We start from the raw sequence: 21,526 nt of genomic DNA on the forward strand, positions 1-21,526 counted from the left end.
AGTATCTACCTGTAGGAGCTTTCCGTACCTGTACTAACAAATTGTCTTCACCTGTTTTTATCGTAGCTGTTATTGCCTGTTATAAAGAGCTACTCAGCTGTAAGAAGAGGCTCTCTCTCCTGTAGGAAGTTCTTAGTAATAGTGCAGTGTGGCCGGATTAATTTACTTGTTCCACGCCACAGGCATAGTGAACGCTACAATATGTTAGTAGTGCATACAAGCTGAAAAGGCAAGCATAAAAAAAGAGAAACCTTGGAGTTACGATTTTAGGTATGCAAAGCTCCCTCTTCTTGAAAGCACAGTAGTGAACCCAATGACCAGCCTTGAGATGACAGGGTAAGCAAGCACTTACAAGGCCCACTTCATCTTAATTCTCCAAGGTTGTGGAAACTCAATAAGCAGTCAACAGTGTGATTGGTTTTTACACTCCGCTTTAAAAGCTGAGATAGTGCTAGCATGAGAACTAATTTTGTAGCGCCTTGCTTAAGGTGACACTTGTAAAACTGACAAATATCGGTATATATTTGTTCTTTTTTTTTGTCTTGCTTTGACAAAAAGCATATGTGTGATCTTGATTGTGAACTTTCTTTTTAAAAAATAAAGGTAACGGAAGATAATAAAGCACCATCTGGAGTTTCATCTGAGCATCATCACGGAGCGGTGGAGGATGCTTGGTCTGAAAGTAGAGATAAACCAACTCTGTTTCCTCTGAGCAATCCCGAGGAAGGTGGTGCTGAAGTGGAAGAGTCTGGAGATGGTTTGGAGAAAACGGATGTCAGCAAAGAAAACAGTAACTTCTCTGCCAGGTCAGACCAAGCTGCTTTGGAGTATCGTGATGCAAAATCACCTGGCAATTTTGAAGATGAAGTCATCTTTATAGCTGCTAATCCAGCTAATTCTTCCACTGAAGAAACTGCCGATTTTGAAGAACTGGAGAAGGAGGAAGACAGTGAAATAGTTGAAGAGAAACCCTTCCCGATGGAACAACCAGATTCATCAGAACTGAGAAAAGCAACTGGTGTGTTTCCTGCTATGATAACCTAAGCTTCTGCATTTTTCAAATGTCTTCAAAAGGCTAAATTACTGATGGGTGCAACAGTCCATGATGAGCATTCACAAATGTCCGAGGCACTTCCTTGTCCTAGGCTTTTAAAATTGCCACTGTGTTTTGAGCCCTTTTTTAGGTCTCGTGGACATTCTGAATGTATACTGCTTTTGGCTGGCATTTCTTGTGTGTAATTGCAGCGGAGAGGCAGCAGCGACTTGTGGGAGTTTTGAGAGGGGTACAAGTTGAAAACTTAGGCTTCTGGTTCTGTTTTAGGGGTACTTCTGTAGGCTGCAGGTTTTTTTTACAGCACGTTTAGCGTATGGCGTGCTTTGACTAGATAGGTAATTTTTTGTTGTTTTGTTTTTTTTCCCCCCTCGTTAGTGCTCAGTTAAATAGTTTTCTTTGGGAAGTGAGTCTGCTTGTGTATCTGCTTCTCATTACAGCTATGCTTGCTCCTTTTGCTGGCTCAACAGCTTATGCAGCCTTTTCCAAACCTGTTTCAGCTGGTCTTTGGTAATTCAGCTCAATTCAACTCATTCAAGCCAGTGCAGCTGCTGAGGATGTGTTCATATGAGCAGGTCTGCTGGCAGATTAGAAGAGATGTCGCTCACTAGCTGGTGAGCAGTGATGAAGAGCAGGGAATGACAGTAGTGCAGGAACAGGGAGAAGATGTGTAAACACAGCTACAGTCAGGATCGGACAAACAGAGCTCAGTCCGCTCAGCTCCTTATAACAAAAGTTTGCTATTCCTGGGAGAGGTATGCAAGTGTCGGAGTTCTGCGTCCGAGGTCTCGAAACAGTTTGTAGCGGGGAGCGTGTACTCCAGTATCAGCGCATCATATGCAGCCTGATTCAGTCCTAAGCCTGAGATGATTCCGGAGGATCCTGGAGAGTGACTGCTGCTCCTGAAGCTCCCCAGCTCCTTTTCTTTTTCAATAAGAGCAGTGCCCAGACAGGGACTCCGTGTACATGGGTAAAAGGGGTTCCCCAGGTCTGAGTGTTTCTAGTAAGATAGGTCAAAACATTTGCCTGTCCGATTTTAGCTGCCCTGTGTTTGGACAAGAAATCAAGGGTGCTTTTCCTTAAAAATAATGAGAAGGTCCTAATCATTAAAGAATAACCTTATGAAGAAAGTTTGTCATTGCCGGACTATGGTACAAACAGTTCTGTACAATTTCAGTACTCCGGGAGCGTTAGAGGGCAGTCAGTATAGCTCTTGTTTGGCCTGAGCTAGCAAAATTATCCCAGTCCTGCGTACTGTCTGCAAAGGTAATTGTTGGATCTGGAGGAAGCAGACGGCAGAAACAAAGAAGAAAAGGAGGAGGGTGTCTCTAAAATTTGGCCTGTTGAGAGAAAAACAGGCTAGCAAGCAGTTGGGTTTCAACACCACCAGTCAATCGCTAGAGAAAAGAACAGGAGACAACCCTAGATGCATTCTTGTAGAAGAGGGGAAATGAAATCAAGAAAGGAAAGAAGCATTGCTGGGATGAGTTAAATATCCAAATAGAAATAAGAAAAACTTATGACCCAATTTTAAGAAGGAGAGATGTTTCCCAAGGTTTTTATGTATTAGGTCAGTACCATATCAAGTTGAGTTTGTAAACAGAATGTCAATGGCCATGTTGTTTTCTTGATGGAAACTGTGCATCAGACTTCTTGTTTTACTGGACAGAAGAACTCAGACCTTCTGTGCATTTGAAGTCTTGGTAGCGTTCTTTTGTTAGATCACCATCCTAGGGGAAATGCGTTATGGCTCTCTTGAAAATCATATGAGCATTTTAAAAGAAACGATGTTAAGTGCAACAAGGAAGTCACCCATCTGTCTGTTTTTGTAGGATTTGTGGAAGAATCAAATGCTGACCGTCTTACCCTTCCTGAGGATGGTAAATGGTTGTTTAAAGCTGCTGAGGCTGCTACTTCTGGGACTGCAAGTGAAGGGTAAGTTTATGAAATAGATACACCTTTAGGTTCACACAACACGTGACTGCTGGCTTTCCTGAGTTTGAAAACTATGATTTTTGAGCTGGTATTGGTTCTCTCCTGTGTTCTTAAATACAACAGGTTTCCTGTTCCTTTCTGTCTGTGGACAGAACTAATGTGGCATGAATAGAAGTCAAATTGACGAGCTGTCAGTTTGAGCCTTTTTTCTCAAATCATTGCAGACCCCAAAGTAGTGGGATAAGGATTTCATTCAGCAGGCTATATGCACCTTCGTACAGTTTGAGGGGGTTACTAAGCAGATACTGTGAAGAGAAGCCCTGCTTTTGTCTGAATGTTATGTCGGTGAAAATTACACCTGAGATTCCTGTAACTTTAGTGGGTTTATTGTGGGGCTTGAATATTTTCTGGCAGTATTTTATACACTCAATTTCTATTTTCTGTGTGTGGTCGATTAGCATCTATTTGTTTCTGGAAAGGGAAGCCGTTTTCTCACCAGGTACTTTAAAAGCTGCAACTGCTTAGTGAGAGACCTTAGCGATGAAATAACCCTTAATTTCAAGCAGTAACTTACAGTGGCACAAACTTTTGTTCAGTTGGTTCTAGACCTCGAGTATGGCAGTTGCACTCTTTCTACAGAAGACAAATAATATATTATTCTTTAATACAACTCTGTTGTTATGTTATTACCCAGTGTGAGATAGCTGGGAAGAATGTTAAGTACTTGATTTGTTGCACAAGATGAGTCGGGAATTGAATGTCGATGTGTTGGTAAAGGAATTTCTCGTTTTTCTTAGTTTTTTTCTGTTTGGAAACTTGAAGACTTTACAGTGAGAAAGTAATTTGTAAAGCTCTTCAAGGTTTGTTTTGAAGCTTTATGATGGATTTCTCTCTTTCTGTTCGTGCAGTGAAGCAAACCAGCAGGAGTCCAAAATGTCCTCTTCATCAGAAGAAAAAGCCATACCAGTTGCAACAAACCCACAGCTTTCTGAATCCCTGCAGGCAGAGGGTGAATGTACGTACAGTATGTGGGAGATGTCCTGTGAGTTAAGGTAGCTGAAGGCCTCAAGTAAAACGTGCAGTTTGCCATAGCGCTACAGGTGTCTCAGACTGAAGTAGTACTAGCATGTTACCGCTACCTTTCATTAAACTGTGGAGAGAAGAATACCCTCCTCAGAGAAAGTCCTTGTAGCAAATGCATAGCCAATGTTCCTGTTCTGGACAAAGGTACTGAGAAAACTGGTAGAATGTAAAATGTTAGAAGGAGAGATCATTATTTATTTCGGTGTTGTACACCACTAGTAATTTGTGTGCTATGGGATCTGCTGCTTGAGTTACTATTTTGAAAGATGATGCATCCCTCAGTATTCAGGCTGTGAAGAATAACTAGCTCCCAGGTAGATGGTTTTGGTTTCTAGCGCTTGGGGAAAGCCCGATGTATGTGGCAGGATGGAGAACTGTATTCTTGGCTCCTGCTCCCTCTGTTACTTCCTGTTGCTTAAACGCATCTCATTTATAGAGCAGTTAAGTTAAAATCATATAAATCTCTTCCAGCTGTGATACGTATCCTTGACAGCGAGGAAGTGGCCAGTACTCATTCAGAAAATTGCCTTGAGGGGAAGCGTGTGGATTTCCCTGAAGAACGTAACCCAGAAGCAGCTGGAGATGAAGGAAACGTTCCTTTTCCACAGGAAGAAGTAACTGTTTCTAACAATCTTCCTAAAACTGAGGAAATTAATGTAAGTAAACTATTTTCCCATTTTCTACAAAAGAGAAAACACCTTGCAAATTGAGGACAGTCCTGTCTAACTGACAATTAGAAGGCACGCAAGTGTCAAGTTTCAGTGTCAAGATATTTCCAGCTACCTAAAACTCTTTTGTGTGTGTGTGTGTGAGAATCTGGGGTTTTTAACATCTCAGCTTTGTAAAATATGAATTTTAAAAGGTTGTTCACAAGGGCTGAAAATCAGAGCCAGAGATTCCTCAGTTGTCACAGGTTTTCCCCATTGTTCTCACTTCTGCTGGGGCCGATGAGTGATTTGGATTCATTGTGGATGTCCTCTAAGTACCATATAGAGTATGCTGTTGATTTCCTGTAGGGTTGTACTCACAGGAATTAGTAATAGTTAGAGTGAAATACAAACTGAAAGGTAGGCGTAGCACAAATAGATTGGTCTTAAGCAACAGAAGATGCTTTTCGGTGTCCCAGATTTCAGATGAAGTTGAATAGGCAGTCGCTTACGTCGCTCGTCTCGGCTTTGGGGTTTAGGGCAATGCTCTAGAGAAGATGATTATAGACTTGGGAATACATAAATCACTCACTTGTGGGAGTAAATGGAGAATTTGTGATGGGAGGAAGGGAGCCGGTATGTGAGACGGTCACAAAGCTGCTGCAGTCATTCCTGTAGCAGTAGAGTGAAGGTTTTCCTGCTTTCGTTATGACTGGTTCTTACTGAGTTATACGTAAACATGTCTTTTTGGCTTGTCTACCTGCACTGAATTTAGGACAAACTACTTACTACTTTCTTGGTCGTAGATTTGTAAGCATAAAAGGAAAGTTTATGCAGACTGAGAGGGTTGTCAAACATTGGAATGTGCTGCCCAGGGAAGTGCTTGAGTCACCATCCCTGGAGATATTCAAAAAGCGAGTGGACAGGGTACTTCAGGACATGGTTTAGTGGGCACGGTTAATGGTTGGACTCGATGATCTTGAAGGTCTTTTCCAACCTAAGTGATTCTACGATTCTATGATTCTATGACTAGTATTTCTCGAATTTAGCTTTGAAGCGTGGCATGTTGCTAGATGCGTGTTGCGCAACTACATGCACTTGTTCTCAAATTTGCGCTAATACCTCGCTTGCAGTCTGTGCTCCCTGCCGTGCTGTTAATGGCCGGTGGGAACCGGGCTGGAGTTACCCTGTTGTTGTACTTTGTAACGCCGGCTTATGACAGGGTAGAATTGCTGGTGGTCGTGAAACTAGTCTGGTATTTGTACTCGGTATTGCCGTCACCTTCGTACTTCGGGAGCTATCCATCGGAAACTATTAGTAATTACAGCTTTTAGCTTTTTTCCTCGGCGAGCCCGCCTATGGGGGCATCTCCGTACTTTGGGTGCCATCGCCTGGAGACTGTTAATGATTACACTTTTTACCTTTTCTCCTTGGGGAGCCAGCCTAGGGAGGAGAAATCTTCCCGCATCTTCCCCTTCTCTGCCAGGCTAATTACAATAGTGTTTGAGGACTTTGAAAATTTGCATATCCTTGGGCTGCTGAAACCAGCATGGTCCTGTGCGAGGTCTCCTGCATGTCGTGCAGGTCTTGTTTAGGGTTGAACAACTGTTTAAGAATACGATAAAAGATGATGCTTTAGCAACTTTTGACAAGGCAGGAGGCAAGAAAATAAGCAGCTTCTATGGAGACTCCCGCTGAGTGGCTTCCTCCTTCTGCCCTCTTTGGCTAGCACTTAGAGGCTATAACTTAGAGGGTTGGGCAAAGGTCTTCACGCGTTGATTAAATTACCTTGGCCACCCGAGTCACTTGAAATACATAACAGAGACTACTTTTGTTCTCAGCATAAAAGCTTGAGTGTCTCATGTGGCTCTAGCAGGAGAGAATAATTGCTCAGTATGGGGAGCTACAAAGGCTGAGATGGAGGTATTTAGAATCTACGTGTTGTCTCCTGCAATCCAAGTGATTCCTTAAAGTGCGGTGTTGAGTTGTGCGATGCGATACCTGGCCAGTTTGACTAAGTGTTGCGGTGACAACTATGATGACCAAAACTTTAAGCTTGGGGGACATCGTTGTACTTTGCCCCGTTAGATGCAGAGTCGGTCACTCTGTGTGGATTTGTAGTCAGTCCGGAAAGTACTGCAATGTGATGATTACTGCCAGCTGGGTGTACAGCTTGTATTGTAAAACTGCTCACTTTGTTCACGGGTGGTGGCAAATCGTTAGTCATGAACAGAAGCATCAGAAATGGAGCATGTGATTGCATGCACAGAATACTCTGTTCTCTGTCCCTTAAGCGCATAAACTTTTCTCTGTAGTAGAGAGTACATTGTATGTTTCTAACTTCACATTTGGTGGTGATCTGAAAGGAAAAGCAGCATTTCACTGTCCTCAGCTTCATCTAGCTCAGCCCGAAGTTAGTCTGTTTGGTAACTGATAATGCATTAAGAGACATTTTTTAACTTTAGGTTATTGGAGATGGTGCGGTTAAGGCACAAACCTCAGAAGAAGCACCTGAAACATCACCATATAGTGAACTACATCCCTCAGGCAATCTTCAGTACAGCTATGATACTACAGAGCAACAGTTTGCATGTCATTTGCCTGATAACAGAGATGGTGAATGTGATGCAGCTGAGGGAGATGGAGAGCTTTTTCTATCTCAGTGTAATTTTACTTTCGTCTTGGAAGGAGAAGAAGGTGAAGCAGAGATGGGAGACCCTACATTAGTAGATGCTTCTAAAGCAGCTGGCACAACAACAGAGGAAAAACCTGTCAACAGTTTAGGAAATACTGAAAACCAAGAACATGTTACCAACTCGGTGTCCACTGTAACTAGTGATCAGGCATCTCAAAATATTGCAGAGTCGCTCCCGTATGTGCCTGAACCCATTAAGGCAGCTATTGCTGAGAACTTACCGGATGCAATCAAAGACACAAGAAGTAAAGAATTTACATCGGAAGTTGCAGAACAATCTATTCATGAAACCATAGGTAAAAAGGTAACCGGATTCCAGAAGGCAAAAGCTCCCTTAAGAACTGTGCCAGAAGGAGTGGAAGACGAAACCAGCGTACGTCAAGTAGAGTACGGCATCGCTCCTAGAACACGTGCAAGGGGACAGCTGAGTAGAAGTCTAAGTACTCCATCGGCAGGCACTCAGCAGCTACTGAAGACAGGCAAACCAGGTCTGTTTGCACTGTCTCCTAGGAGAAGTACCAGGCGAACGAAAGAAGCACCTGAGACTTCTAGTCTTCAAACAGAAGAAAATGCTCAAGAGGAGCAAACGCTTGTGATGCCTGTTACTCCTAGGAGAGGCAGGAAGCCTAAACCAAGTACTGCAGAAAAAGTAGAAAGCAGTCTTTCTGATGGACAAACATTGTCCCTCCCTACACAGTCCGTAGCCGCTACTCCAAGAAGAAGATTAAGGAGAGCGAAGGAAGCTGCAGCTGAACTCTTGGGAGAGGCTAATGAGGAAACTTGTCTTGCTGAAGGTAGCATTATCGCTTCTGCTACTTCCCAAAGGACTAGAGGAGGGAAAAGTTCAGCAGGAGGTCAAGAAACTGGCCAGACTGACACTGGTCATAAGATAAAAACGTCAGTCAGTCCCAGCAGAAGTGCAAGAAAACTGAAAAGCGTTAATTTACAATTTATGGAAAACATTGTCAAGGCTCAAGAGGTGCGGCCTAGTGCCCAACTCCTTTTACCGGTGGCAACTAGAAGAGGCAGAAAAAGAAAGATGAGTTCATCAGAAGTTTCAGAAAATTCTGACCTTGATCTGTCTAAATCATCGCTTCCTCAAACAGAATTCAAACTTCCTGTCACTCCAAGAAGGAGGGCCAGGAAGCGGGCACAAAATCTCCTGGCAGACACAGAATCTCTCTCTGCTCAGAAAGACACGTGTGCAGGTGGGAAAGTGGGAATGCTTGATACTCCTAAGAGAAGAATAAGAGGAGTCCCACATGCTAAACTAGAAAAAACGGATGCTCCTGAGCAAAGAGCTGCCCAGCCAAACGAGGAATCAAGCACACCCAGGACTACAGTAGGAACAGGGCGTCGGGGCAGAAAGAGACGATTAGCGTTGGAGGAGAGCACAGAGGAGGAGGCCTTCCCCCAGGGACCTGGTGGCAGTCCTATGATGCTTGAGTGAAACCCATCAAAATGTGCTGCAATGTTAAGATCTGTAATGGATCGTATTACAAGAACATGCCTAGTGTGTCAATAAAGCCGCAGATAACTCTCAGGGTTGTCAGTGCAATACATTTATTTGCTGGAATTTCATCGGTTCCCATGTAACTAATCAGAAATAGCCTAGGTGTTGATTTCTGGTGGGGAAAAAACCAAGCTACAGGCAGAAACCAGTCCATAGTTTCTTGTGAGTTGTTAGGCAATGCTTATAACCTATTAGTCTAGGCCAATCTGAAAATACGAAGAGAGAATAGGATTTCAAGTAGTAAGACAGCATTTGCTTCCTATTCCGTTTGCACTTTTGTCTTCTATGCAAAACTTCCAGGTTTCCATTCCAGGAATGCTTTTTTCACCAGAGCAGTCAAGATCATGAGTCTCTTTGATATGCCTGGAGATAAATGTATCACGGTTCCTTTTGAATTAAAGCTGTTCCTAAAATACAATGCATTTTCCAATGCACTGTGCTGTGTGGATGACCAATCTGTGAGGTAGAGGGAAAAATGCAAGTTACGGTCACTGATGTGGCTGTTCGTTCAGGTCACTCACTCCTTGGCTGTGACTCTGACCTGGCAAGGTCCAAGAGCAGGCTTATCCCACAGCAGTCATTGGTGTGGTGTGCTTTGCTGTTGCACTTGGTTTAAATCCAGACTACACCGTGAATTCTTAGTGAATGACTGATTGCTTGTATTTTGATACTACGACTGCAACTTCAATACACAGAGAGAGAGAAAGGTGAGGAGGTAGGTGTGCGATTTCTATGAGCACCAACAGCACAAGCGTATGTAGACTCCTTTTGGAAGCAGGACGTTGGGAACAGTCTTGAAGAGGGGAAGTTTAGTTCCAAGTTAACTGCAGTACGCACATTGTCCCATAGCTTTCCGAAATACACTCGTGTTTATTGCAGGGAACAAAGTAAGTTAAAATTGGACTTCTCAATATACTTAAGCCCTTAGAGAGGCAATTTGTAGCTTAACCATCTCATTATTTAAGTGCTCAATGGCTCTGTGGAGTTTGACTTGCATGCCCACAAGCAAGAATGTATATGTCTTTCCATTCACTGCCATCAAACTCTTCTCATGTAAGGACATAACTGACCAATCTTCTGGGTGCTGATCTTTTTGGCTTTGCCTACCTGAACAGAATAGTTGTGATCTCAATCTTCAATACAGCTGTGATACTACAGAGCAACAGTTGCATGGGATTTGCCTGGTAATAGAGATGGTGAATGTGATGCAGCTGTGGGAGATGAAGAGATTTTTCTACCTCAAAAGAGTAATTTTCAGAACTTTAGGAGGAAAATTTCGTAGGTAAAGTACTTCAGTAAGGGTCACCAATATTAGCTTTACTCATTACATTTTTCATTTGTCTTATCTAGTTAATGACATAATGTAAATAATCAACCAAAAGGAAAATAATATTAAGAGCCATATTCAGTTTTCCTCCAAGGTTCAAAATAAAGGAGGATGTAGACTGTGAAAACCGAGAGGGACTTAACAGGTTTTGGTAGACCTTAGCTACAACAACAAAAAAAAACCCCAACAACCACCACCACCACCAAACACCCCACCCAGAAAAACCCTGAAACACCACCAGCTTGTAGGGCCACTCAGGCCTCCCAGCACTGGCACCGCTGGCCACCATGGGGAGAAGAGCTGCCGTGCTGCTGATCACGGTCTCATTGACAAACCCTACTCTTTGTGCTTTCTCTTCTATTTTAGCGCAACTCACTACAGGCAAGCTAGTAAGAATGAAAGTCAACATCCCTTATGACAACAGTACAGAGTCACCTGGTCTCTATAATAACCCAGGGGGAAAAAAAGAGACAAAACTGTTCCTTAAGCTCTGAGAAACAACAACTACTCTTTTATTTCACTGGGGGCACTAAGGCTTTGAAAGCAAGAACATCACAAAGCAATAGCACCCCTCCCAAACAGGCATGAGGAGTAACTAGTTGTTTCATCTGCTAAGGCACTTGTTATCCAGGGCCTGCCTGCTTTTAATAGTTGCAGACTGGGGCCAAGCAAGAAGGCTGTGGCTGATTGTGAAGCAGATGCCATAGTGGTTCCGTTAAGTACTAACTTAAAACTTAGAAGAGATCAAAGAAAATTCTAGAACTAGTACCCAATAAGTCACTGATTTAATATGCTTGGGAATTAAAACTCAATACCCTTTATGGGCTTGCTCGCTATAGCAAATAGTATTGTAACTTTTAACTCCGTTTTTCTTCTGTTTCTGCTGTAAACAATAGCACAGTGAAACTATTTTATGATTAGGCTTTTACAGCCAAATGAGTTTTATTGGAGTTAGACCCAGGAAAGGGGTTAGTTCATACAGTTATGTCTTGACTTCAGAGTTCAGGCTTGCTAATAACAGAGAACTCAACACCACGTTTGTTGAGGCGATCGATCAGTTTTGTTCTGGAGAAAGCAGCTCCTGGAGAATATACACCACCCCTGTTAATGAAAATCAAAAGAGAAAAACATTAGTGGTACAGTGAGTGAATGAGACCTTTTTTTTTTTCTTTTCTTTTTTTTTTTTTTTTTTTTTTTTAAGTCAAGGATGTATTTCACTGCCTGAGAAAGAAAAAGCCACTCTCTCCCACAGGAGAGCGTGTGCAGAATTTAGCAAGCTGGTTATATTCATAGGTTCGTTTCTGCAGCCAGCAAACTCAATAGAAACCATTCCATTAACTGAAAATCCAGACATTGATGCAACAGATGCAGCAAAAGCATTTCTAAAGACGTATGACTACATCCTTTCAAATTGAAAGGCAGATGAAGAGTAAATGGCTGTGAATCGGTATCTGAAGGTTTCATGTATTATTTTAATAATGACCTTAGAATTATTACATATATTACACATTACTACATAGGTGTATTACGATTACACGCATAAAAGTACATTGAAATGCGGTGGATTGACCTTGGCTGAATGCCAGGTGCCCACCAAGCCGCTCTATCACTTCCCTCCTCAGTAGGACAGGGAGAGGAGAAAATAATATGGAAAAAAAACCCCTCATAGGTCAAGATCAAGGTGGTTTAATAAAGCAAAAGCAAAGTGTGTGAAGTTATCTCCCTTGCACAGCCATTTGGGTGAGGCAAGACAAAAATCCACAGGGTTATGAGATCTGCAGTTTCCAAGAGAAACATACACATATAGTAGCTTTAGGGGAGATCAAGCTGTTCTGCACGGGAAAGTACTTACCGTTTAGGCAGACAAGCTGCGTCCTCCAGAAGAGATACAGCTGCTTGAACCATTGCAATTGGTGTAGCAACATAGCCAGGCTCTGACAAAAAAAAAAAAAGGCAAGAACAAGTAGTAAATACAGGTATCTATTATGCCAAATACTATGATCTATCTAAATATGAGAGGAGTTATTGTGAGTTATTGCTTAAAAGGTACAATCTCATCTAAATTTGTAATCACTTCCCCTCTGTTGGAACTGTTATTGTCCTGAAGTCCATTTATTCTCTCAGGGCTTTCAGTCCTGGGTTTGTACTACTCAGTCTCCCCCTGTCATCACCGTTGACAGATTTGAGTGCTGCGAGCCATCCATGTAAATACATCAGACCCAGCAACATGACCCATTTTCTCCTGGTATGAGTTGCACATACTTTGATGTCTAATAGCAGAAGGCATGATGATTTAAATATTCAAAGCTAACTGAACAGGCACACACAATGTGCATTTAGAAATTATTTCTCTGGAACTAAGCAGCTGACTCTAGATTACTATTCCACCATTATCATAACAAATCTATTCAGTAATTGCGATGGAAAACAGTCAGCTACCTGTTTCTGGGTTGGTCCTTTCTTTGTGAAGAATCCAGCAGAGAAAAATTCTGGGTACTGTATAAGAACAGGGGAAAAAACAAACAAACAACAGTAAACTAGAGGGAAAAAAAATATCTGAACACTTAATTCTTTTGTGTTCTGAACACTTACTTTTGTCAGAAGTTTTCTTCCAAAGCTAAACTTCACAAGAAGAAGAAATAAAATGCCAGCAAACATCAGCTTGATAACAGAGCCAAGACCACCTATGTTCACATAAGCGCCATACTGCACCTGAGGCAAAAACATATTTCCAGTGGTAGAATTTACATTAAAATTTTTGCATCAGTGCATTTGTAAAAATGAATCTACCCCCAAATGAGGATGCAATTGTTTGATACAATAGATAGCTGTTTAAATAGGGCCTTAGACAATTGTCTTGGTTCTAAACAACTCTTTGAATAATGCTTCACTTTATAATTCATTATGAGAAGACAGTGTAACTACAGAATGGCGAGGGAGCGAGCAGGGTAAACAAGAGTGGAAAACTTTAAAGAAAGATGCATTTTGGTATCCAGTTCCAGGCTTCTTTCCCAAGATCTTCCTTTCCTCCTCTTACTGCTTTAGTTTAAGACAAACTGACGCCTTCCTTTAGAATTTTGGAATAGCAATGGGAAGCCTTTCTCATGAGTAGTTTCCAAGCATATTTTCAGAGCACTGTCTCACCTTCATCTCTTTAACTGATGCCTGTGATTCTGCACAGCTGTTCTGTACATTGTTGGTGCTGGTCTCCTCTCAGGAAACCATGGAAAACAAAAACTAAACACGACCACCACTTCACCTTGCCTTTACTCTGCACACCAGAGACCCAAGCATCAAAGAAGTCTCCAGATACAAATGAGCAGCATACGAATTCTTTATCAGAACGTTTACTACACTATACTGACCTGACTACAGTTGCACAGGCTACAATTACAATGCTTTTAGAAGCTCCACTGATTAAAACAAGAAAAGCCTCTGCACAGGAACAGAATTTAACGTATTCATCATTCCCAAAAATAAGGAAGCCTACCTTTCAGATATTTCTGTGACTCAGGGCTTCCATTCCCTACAAATACAGGCCCAGAAACCAGATAGCATAAGAACCCTGCAAGAGACTCTCGTATCTATTATGCTAGCAGCAATAAGCAAGCTCATCAGGCAGAGTATCGAGTAGTATGAAACCGGCCCGTGCACCCAGAAGAACCTGGACCACATCAGGTCAAACAGCTTGCAAAGGAGATCAACAGCACAAGCCTCCTTCTTTACAGAAGCAAAAGCACATCGCAGTTCATTACTATTTACCTAACTACAGAAGCCCTACTATGCAGATCTGCACTAAGAACAGTTATCACATAAAGGAAAGATGCGCTGAAAATGCTAATAAAGACATAGTATACCAAAACCAGTAACTTACAGGTGTTTCCTGCAACTCTGTGTGCAAGTAACACTGAGACCGTTTCACAACGGAACCATCAGATCCCATGAATCGAATGGAGTACTCTTTGAATTGCTGATTGTAAAACACAAGTCCTCTGCCAATGGAAAAAAGAAAGTCAGAAAAAATGTTCAAATGTTCACGCATACTGAAAGCAACAGATCATGACAGCCCTACCAATACTGGCTTTTTCCTCAAGCATTTCTATGATGTCACCTCTTTCCACTGAAAGCAAACCATTCCAAATTTATCCCTGGCTCAAGTCAAAATTCCACACACTACAGCGAGGATGAATTTGATAATCAAAAGAATACTCCCCTCACATTTCTTTTTTCCTTCTACCAATCGCTTCTGAAATCAAACACAAAAGTTTGTGTTTGTCTAAAACTCTCTTAGAACAAGTTAACTTTGAGACCCAGTAAATGCTGGGACATGTTCTTTATTTTCAGTAAAATAGGAACAAATCAGTAAAACTGAACTTATCTTCAATTCTACTAGATGAGTATCCATCCATTCATATTACGCTGAAGTCCTAAATGCATTTTTTTAGTATTTAGCAATACGTTACCAACCTCTCTAGTAAATACTGGAGCTGTTAGAAGACAGCGTGTTTCACATCTTACGCTTCTCATACCTGCTTTTAAGTTTTGCACCAACTACTGGAACAGGGGCATATCCTACCTTTTTTCGAAGCTTCCTCCGGTTGTCTTGATCCGCAAGGCCATAAACAGCTGACTTCCAGGTCCCATCATGTGCACAAGAGCCCTGGCAACATACCATGAAACCGTAGTTAATTCAGTATCTGAAGGTTTCATGTATTATTTTAATAATGACCTTAGAATTATTACATATATTACACATTACTACATATATTACACATTATTACATAGGTGTATTACGATTACAAGCATAAAAGTACATTGAAATGCGGTGGATTGACCTTGGCTGAATGCCAGGTGCCCACCAAGCCGCTCTACCACTTCCCTCCTCAGTAGGACAGGGAGAGGAGAAAATAATATGGAAAAAAAACCCCTCATAGGTCAAGATCAAGGCGGTTTAATAAAGCAAAAGCAAAGGCCGCATGCAGAAGCAAAGGAAAACAAAAGCTTTATTCTCTACTTCCCATCAGCAGGCGATGTCCAGCCACTTCCCGGGAAGCAGGGCTTCCGGACACAGAGCAGTTGCTCCAGAAGGCAAACATTGTACTAACACATGCCCCCCACCCCTCCTCCTTTCTCTTAGCTTTTATCACTGAGCAGACATCATATGGTATGGAATACGCCTTTCGTCAGTTTGGGTCAGCTATCCTGGCTGCGTCCCCTCCCAGAATCTTGCCCACCCCCAGGCTACTGGGTGAGGGCGGGGGGAAATACTGGAGAGACAGCCTTGATGCTGTGCGAGCACTGCTTAGCAGCAGCCAGAACACTGGTGTGTTAGCAGCACCTTTCTAGCACCAATACAGAGCACAGCACTATGAGGGCTGCTATGGGGAAAATTAACTCCATCTCAGCCAGACCCAACGCAATCTCCACCCCTTACGCCATGCCATTTGTGTCATGCTCAGGTCCCACCTAAGTTAATACAGAGAAGATTTTATATTTTTTTATATACATATATATATATATATATATATATCTGCCTCGTTGTATTTAATTCTCATTACTAAATCCCTGCTTACCTACACTTACAACTTATCCTACATACTTAAACCACCTTTATACCCAACATACAGGTTTATACACTCTCATTAACTACTGTTCCCTGTCCTTTAACAGACAGATATTACTCTCCCAATCCATGCACTTCCTCCACTCCTCCCAATGCTCATAAGAACAGGCTATGACTTGGGCCCCATCTGGCAATATGGGTGCTCAGGACAGGACAGGAGAAGCAGTATGTTCAATTGCTGGGCACCAACACTGTCTTGGTTTGGGTCATCGTTGCATTATTTAAACAATGACCTTACAATTATTACATCTATTACACCCTATTACAATTATTACATACTTCAATGCATGTAATGCTAATACATGTACCTTGAAACATACCCCCCAAACAAAACAAACCAACCAACCCACCAAACAGCCAAACACTAGGATTACTGGCAACACACTGTGTATCTGTTACAGTTTACTTATGTATGAATCCTTCCGACATCTCTGCAAAATTAAGTTATTTCCTGAAATGGCTTAACACAACAAACTTTCGGTAGACAGCCTATGCAAATGAACCTTACAAAAGCGTGTTTGCTCGCATACTTCTGGTAGCTCCTAAAGCTCTTGGAGCCATCACCAAAGAACTGCCAGCTTGTTCCTTGGTCTGAATGAACGTAACAACAGTTATTCTAATGGGCTACGGTGATGTCACCACAAATACCTCTCAGTTTCCAAGAAGGCGTAAACCAACTAACCTCAGGCCCAGATTTCACCTTCAGGAAACTTTCAACAGCAGTTAAGGTACCTTTAAGGGAGGAGAAAACATTACTTGGCATATACAGTTCATTAGTTCACAAAGCCAGAGTACACTCTGGTAGACTCAAACAGCAGGCCACTGACACTGTTAGTTGAAAAGGCAGAGTCACATCTTTACCTCAAAGTAAAATAAACTACGATTAAGTTCCACAGCTGTTTTAGTTAGCAAGTATCAAACTTCTTGCGTAAAGTACTTCAGGAAGGGTCACCAATATTAGCTTTACTCACTACATTTTTCATTTGTATTATCTAGTTAATGACATAGTAAAAATAATCCACAAAAAAAAAAAAAGGAAAGGAATATTAAGAGCCATATTCAGTTTTCCTCCAAGTTTCAAAATTAAGGATGATGTAGGCTGTGAAAACTGAGATGGACTTACAGATTTTGCTAGACCTTAACTACAAAAAAACCAAACCAAACAAAAAAACCCCACCAACCCCCTCCCCCAAACCTCAAAACACACACAAGATATCCTAAAACCTTTAATTTTAGCATAGCTTGTGTTTTGCAAAGCATGCTTAGTTGTGATGAATAGCAAAACAAAACAACTCCTCCAAATTCTGCTTTGTTTTGCTTTGCTCAGTTCCTTCTGAGAGCGTTAAGACTGTACTTGTGGGGGCAAATTTCAATATAGCAAGCAACTGGATAGACAGCTGGTAATACCCTAAAGGCCAAACAGGAAGATATAAAAGACATCCTTATTCAAAACAAGTATCAGACATCAAATTATAACCCCACGAACAACCAGATACTCATTTCCATGCCTCTCCTCTCCCTTCAATCAGATCCAGATTGAGTTTTATTAAACTGAAAGCTGATGACACACTCCAACGTAAAGCAATCCCACTTTATAGCTCTTTGAACGGTACATAAAAGCAAAACATTCCGATACTTTTCTCAGCCCTTCCAATTGCAAGTCAGACCTGATGAACGAAGTATCCTCATTTGAGCTTAGGAGCAAGTACTATTTGCACAGAATGGGATCATCTCGCATCTTTTCTCAAATATATTTATCCTCCAATCTTCTGCAAGCTAATGGGAATATGATTTACTTTTCAATCTTTATTTACCAGGTTTGGTTGAAACCCATCAGCTGGTAAAGGCAGGCAAAAAGAGAGACTGAAGGAGTCTCCACATAAGCACTGCTGCTTTGGGAAGCCAGATGAAAGCATGATCTGCATTTCTTTTTCAGCATAAGGTCACACTTAAGTAAGTCACCTTTCAACTTGTCTCTGGTGTACAGTACTCCCATATCAGCTGGTATAGAGTCAAAGCCACAGCTTCCAATGACATACACTCCCTTTTCCGCAGCTTTTTCGTTGTATTTCAGGTACATTCCTTCCAGAAACTAAAACACAGTCAGAACAAGCATTTTAAGCAGAACTCTGTACTCGGCCACACCCAATATTAGCCATCAGCGCTTTACTGTCTTATCACAGCACCCCACATACTTCAAAACACTTACAAGCATCTTTAAGACAGATACATGCCACTCCTGTCTTACGGTATGACAGTATCCCAGCAGTGCAAAGAAAGGTGGCCTGCGCAAAATTCCTATGTAGAACCACAACCCAGACGCGAAGCAGAACTCAAACATTTTGGATTTCCAGAGAGAACCCGAGAGGCTCTTGTCTCTAAGTAAGAAAGCTGTCCAACTAATACACATTAATGCACTTTAAAACAATTAATGCATCTTAAACCAGCAGATCAGGAGGCAAAAGCTGTCTTCACGTTCAGCAACGTCCGCAGAAAAATACTACACAAATACCCCTTTAACAGCTCTTTGACAGAAGGTAGCATTTTTCTACGGTCACGTACCTGGGGTTCTCCACAGATGTCAATGCAGCTCGCACCATTTTCAACACAAGCTTCTACCACAGGCTCTCCAAAGAATCTATACTGTAGAAGGAAAGACCACCACACGTAACAAAAAATAAAACCCACCCACCACAGCTCACCCAGCGTGCTTCATCTAACAGAGCCGCCTACAAGAGAAGTAAGCCCTTGGTGGGTATTGGTTTTGCTACGTGGGGCCGAAACGTAATAGCACTTGTGGGTTTTGGGGGGCTCGGGAGAAGGAACAGCACAACAAACTTCATCACTGATGATGCCGTTTGCTGCACGGACTGCCGCACCCTGTTTCTCTCCAAAGGTAAGACCACCAAGGCCAATTCAATGTGTCCAATCTCAAGGTATGCTTTTTGCGCTCCTGTTATCAGCATATTCTCTGCTTAAGTACCCCCAATTTCAAAGACGTCATCGTGACCCAACTTCCAGCTCTTGTACTTTGAGCCCCTCCAAAGGCGCTGGAAGTATCGCCACTGAAAGTTTTAAAGGGGCCAAGAACTTGGAAGAGCATCTCTATGGGCTTCTTTTCCACAGATTTCCATTTCTTTTCAGCGCTAGCACCCCTGAAACCGTTTTGGCCCAACCCAAAACTCCTCCCCACTATTACAAGCAGTTTCTTACGCTGCCTGTGAAAGACTCCCCCCAAACCACAAAACGAGCAAAAAAAACCCCCCGCCGCCGAACCGCCAGCCAACCCTGCCGTCCTTCAGCGAGAACCGCCCGCGAATTACACCAGCAGGAATCGTGCTGGGCAAGCTTCAGGCGACCCCAGGACACGGCTGCACTGCTGGCTCCCTCTCAAAAAGCGCCCTGTCAGCCGGACGGCTCCCGAAACCCCGCAGCCCAGCCGCAGAGGCTCCCGGTCGCCGCCGCAGCTCTCCCCGCCCCGAGCAGCGGGGCGCCCAGCCGCACGCAGCCGGGGAGCGGCGGCCGAGGGAGGGGCAGGCGCCGGCCGAGGAGGGGCAGACGCCGGCCCGGGCTCTGCCGGCAGCCGCGCCCGGCGGACGCCGCGGGAGCACCGCCCGCGTCCCCGCACTCACCGGGCCCACGCAGTTGAGCACCAGCCGGGTCTGCCTCGCCACGGCGGCCAGCGAGGCCGCGTCGCCCACGTCGCACAGCAGCACGCCGACCTCCGCCCCGAGCGCCGCCTTCCCTGCGCACCGGAGACCGCCGTCACCGCCGCCGCCCGCCGCCTCGCTTCCCGCCCCGGGCCGAGCCGCCACCTCCCCGGCGCGGGCCCCGACGCCGACGCCGACGCCGACGGCGGGGGGGGGGCTCGCCCCGCGTCGCCGCCTCAGCCCTTCCCTTCACAGCCGCCCGCCGGCGGCTCCCCGCGGAGGGGGCCGGGGCACGGGGGCCGGGCGGCGGCGCTGCGCCAACACCACCCCCCCCGCCGCGGCCCGTACCCAGCCTCTCGGCCGCCCGCTCGAGCACCGCCTGCGGCTTCTCCCGGCTTTGCGGCGCAGCTTTCGTAGCTGCTGGATGCTCCCGCGCCATCAGCAGCCTTCTGCGCTTGTGGTCCGGTGGGTGCTAGCGCTGCTGTAAGCAGAAAGCTTCGCTCCCGTGACGGAGTGCCTTCTGTCTGCAAAAGTACCACCCCGGTTGCTGGAGGCTGCTTGTGATTTACTCCTCCCTTAAGAAAGAGCACTTTGTTTTCCCGAACCAGCCTCCCCAGCTCTGTGCCAGCAGAAACGATGCAGGGATGCCACTTGCGAACACGTTTCTCTTTTCCTCTGACGCCGTCCAGGGTGCGCTCCTGTGAGAAACACACACGGCAGTGAAAACTCATTCCTTCCCATCTCGCTCGCCATAGCAGCGTGGACATGCAACCCCCTGTTTGGTGCGGATTTACTCCCGTTACAGCCAGCTCTCGGGCAGAGGAAAAAAATCGTGTCCTGGATCTTTCTTTTTACTTTTAACGCGTAACCATGGCCTTGCTAGTAGGGAACAGGTTTCTTTTTGAAGTTAGCGCATTTCGTACTGCGAAGCTTAACGGTTGATGCCAGTGCCCGCCAAGTGGTGGGAGGGCTGGTGCCACTCTGCCCGCCAAGTGGTGGGAGGGCTGGTACCACTCTGCCCGCCAAGTGGTGGGAGGGCTGGTACCACTCTGCCCGCCAAGTGGTGGGAGGGCTGGTACAACTCTGCCCGCCCGGGGCTTCCTCCTTGCGGGCCGCAGGAGCCTGGCCTGGGGCACCCCAGGCCCGGGGGTGTCTCTGAGCCAGACCCGTGGATGTGGCCGCTGCTTTCCCGTTTGCAGGTTCGGCCAGTAGCGAGGCTGAGCGTGCACCACGCACATGCGTGACAACACCACGGCCGGCTACGCAGGCTGCCAGAGAATGGGCCGTGCCTTTGCCAGCCGCCATCTGGCACTATGGCACCTCGCCGAAAGCCTCCTCCCCGGCTCGTTGCCGTTGAAGCTCGCGGGCGACACCAGAGGCGTGCTGTCACCCTGCGGGTTCCCACGCGCGCCCACGTTTCCAGAGCCCCGGAAGATCAGCGCAGCCTCAAGCCCAGGTGCCGTCTGTGCCCCCAGCCTGGGCTCCCTCGCTCACCTCCGGCTGAGACACCGAGTCTCTCCAGAGAGGGCTTTTCCTCCCGCTCGCTGCCTAGCCCACCCCAAAGTCTGCTAGCAATGTACACGTGCACCTATGGCTAGGGGAAAATACAATCACCTGCTCCCTCCCCTTGCTGGCACCTCGGACGCCTGCGCCCCATGACTGTGGTCCCCCGTCCAGCCGCTGGCACCGAGACCCTCGCCGCCCCGCTCGCTGACACCGCAGACAGACGGGCCTCTGTCACCCGTGACCTGACTTCGGTTGCTGACGCTTAACCGTGACCCGTGGTCCCACCAGTTGCTGGCACGGGGACCCTCGTGCGATCTGACCGCCGTGATGTAGCAGGTGCTCTCACGTCACACGTACCCTTACGCAGGTAATACGTATGGCTGCAGCTGTTCATCCAGAAGTCAGAACCATTGGCTTTTTCTTTCTTAAAACAGCCTCGAAAATAAGTACTGGTTGAACCACCGTGCCCAGCTATCAAAAATTAACATTTGCCCTT

At 44.8% G+C, this 21,526-nt stretch overlaps 2 protein-coding genes and 1 long non-coding RNA gene across 3 annotated transcripts in view; 1 reads left to right on the top strand and 2 right to left on the bottom strand.

The window, feature by feature from the left end:
- LOC138688775 (protein ELYS-like) overlaps positions 1-8,936 on the top strand; it is a 40,575-nt gene extending 31,639 nt beyond the window's left edge. The window contains 5 exon segments of the mRNA XM_069801294.1: positions 604-1,018; positions 2,884-2,986; positions 3,895-4,001; positions 4,541-4,725; positions 7,182-8,936. Coding sequence (XP_069657395.1) covers positions 604-1,018; positions 2,884-2,986; positions 3,895-4,001; positions 4,541-4,725; positions 7,182-8,936 — 2,565 coding nt within the window.
- Positions 8,937-10,734: 1,798 nt separating this feature from the next.
- LOC138688633 (uncharacterized) lies at positions 10,735-12,684 on the bottom strand. The gene is made up of 2 exons (XR_011327519.1): positions 12,104-12,684; positions 10,735-11,352 (listed from the first exon to the last, which is right to left on the bottom strand). It is a non-coding gene; the product is annotated as an uncharacterized lncRNA (long non-coding RNA).
- A 6-nt stretch (positions 12,685-12,690) lies between these two features.
- LOC138688804 (saccharopine dehydrogenase-like oxidoreductase) lies at positions 12,691-20,056 on the bottom strand (the record flags this gene model as incomplete). The annotated part of the gene is made up of 9 exons (XM_069801328.1): positions 19,873-20,056; positions 19,507-19,619; positions 18,437-18,517; positions 17,837-17,966; positions 16,557-16,606; positions 14,781-14,911; positions 14,126-14,243; positions 12,844-12,963; positions 12,691-12,747 (listed from the first exon to the last, which is right to left on the bottom strand). Coding segments are annotated over exons 1-9 (891 nt in total), but the record flags the coding sequence as incomplete, so codon positions are not given.
- Positions 20,057-21,526: the final 1,470 nt, after the last annotated feature.

This window comes from Haliaeetus albicilla, chromosome 13, assembly GCF_947461875.1.
Source record: "Haliaeetus albicilla chromosome 13, bHalAlb1.1, whole genome shotgun sequence".
NCBI lineage: Eukaryota > Metazoa > Chordata > Aves > Accipitriformes > Accipitridae > Haliaeetus > Haliaeetus albicilla.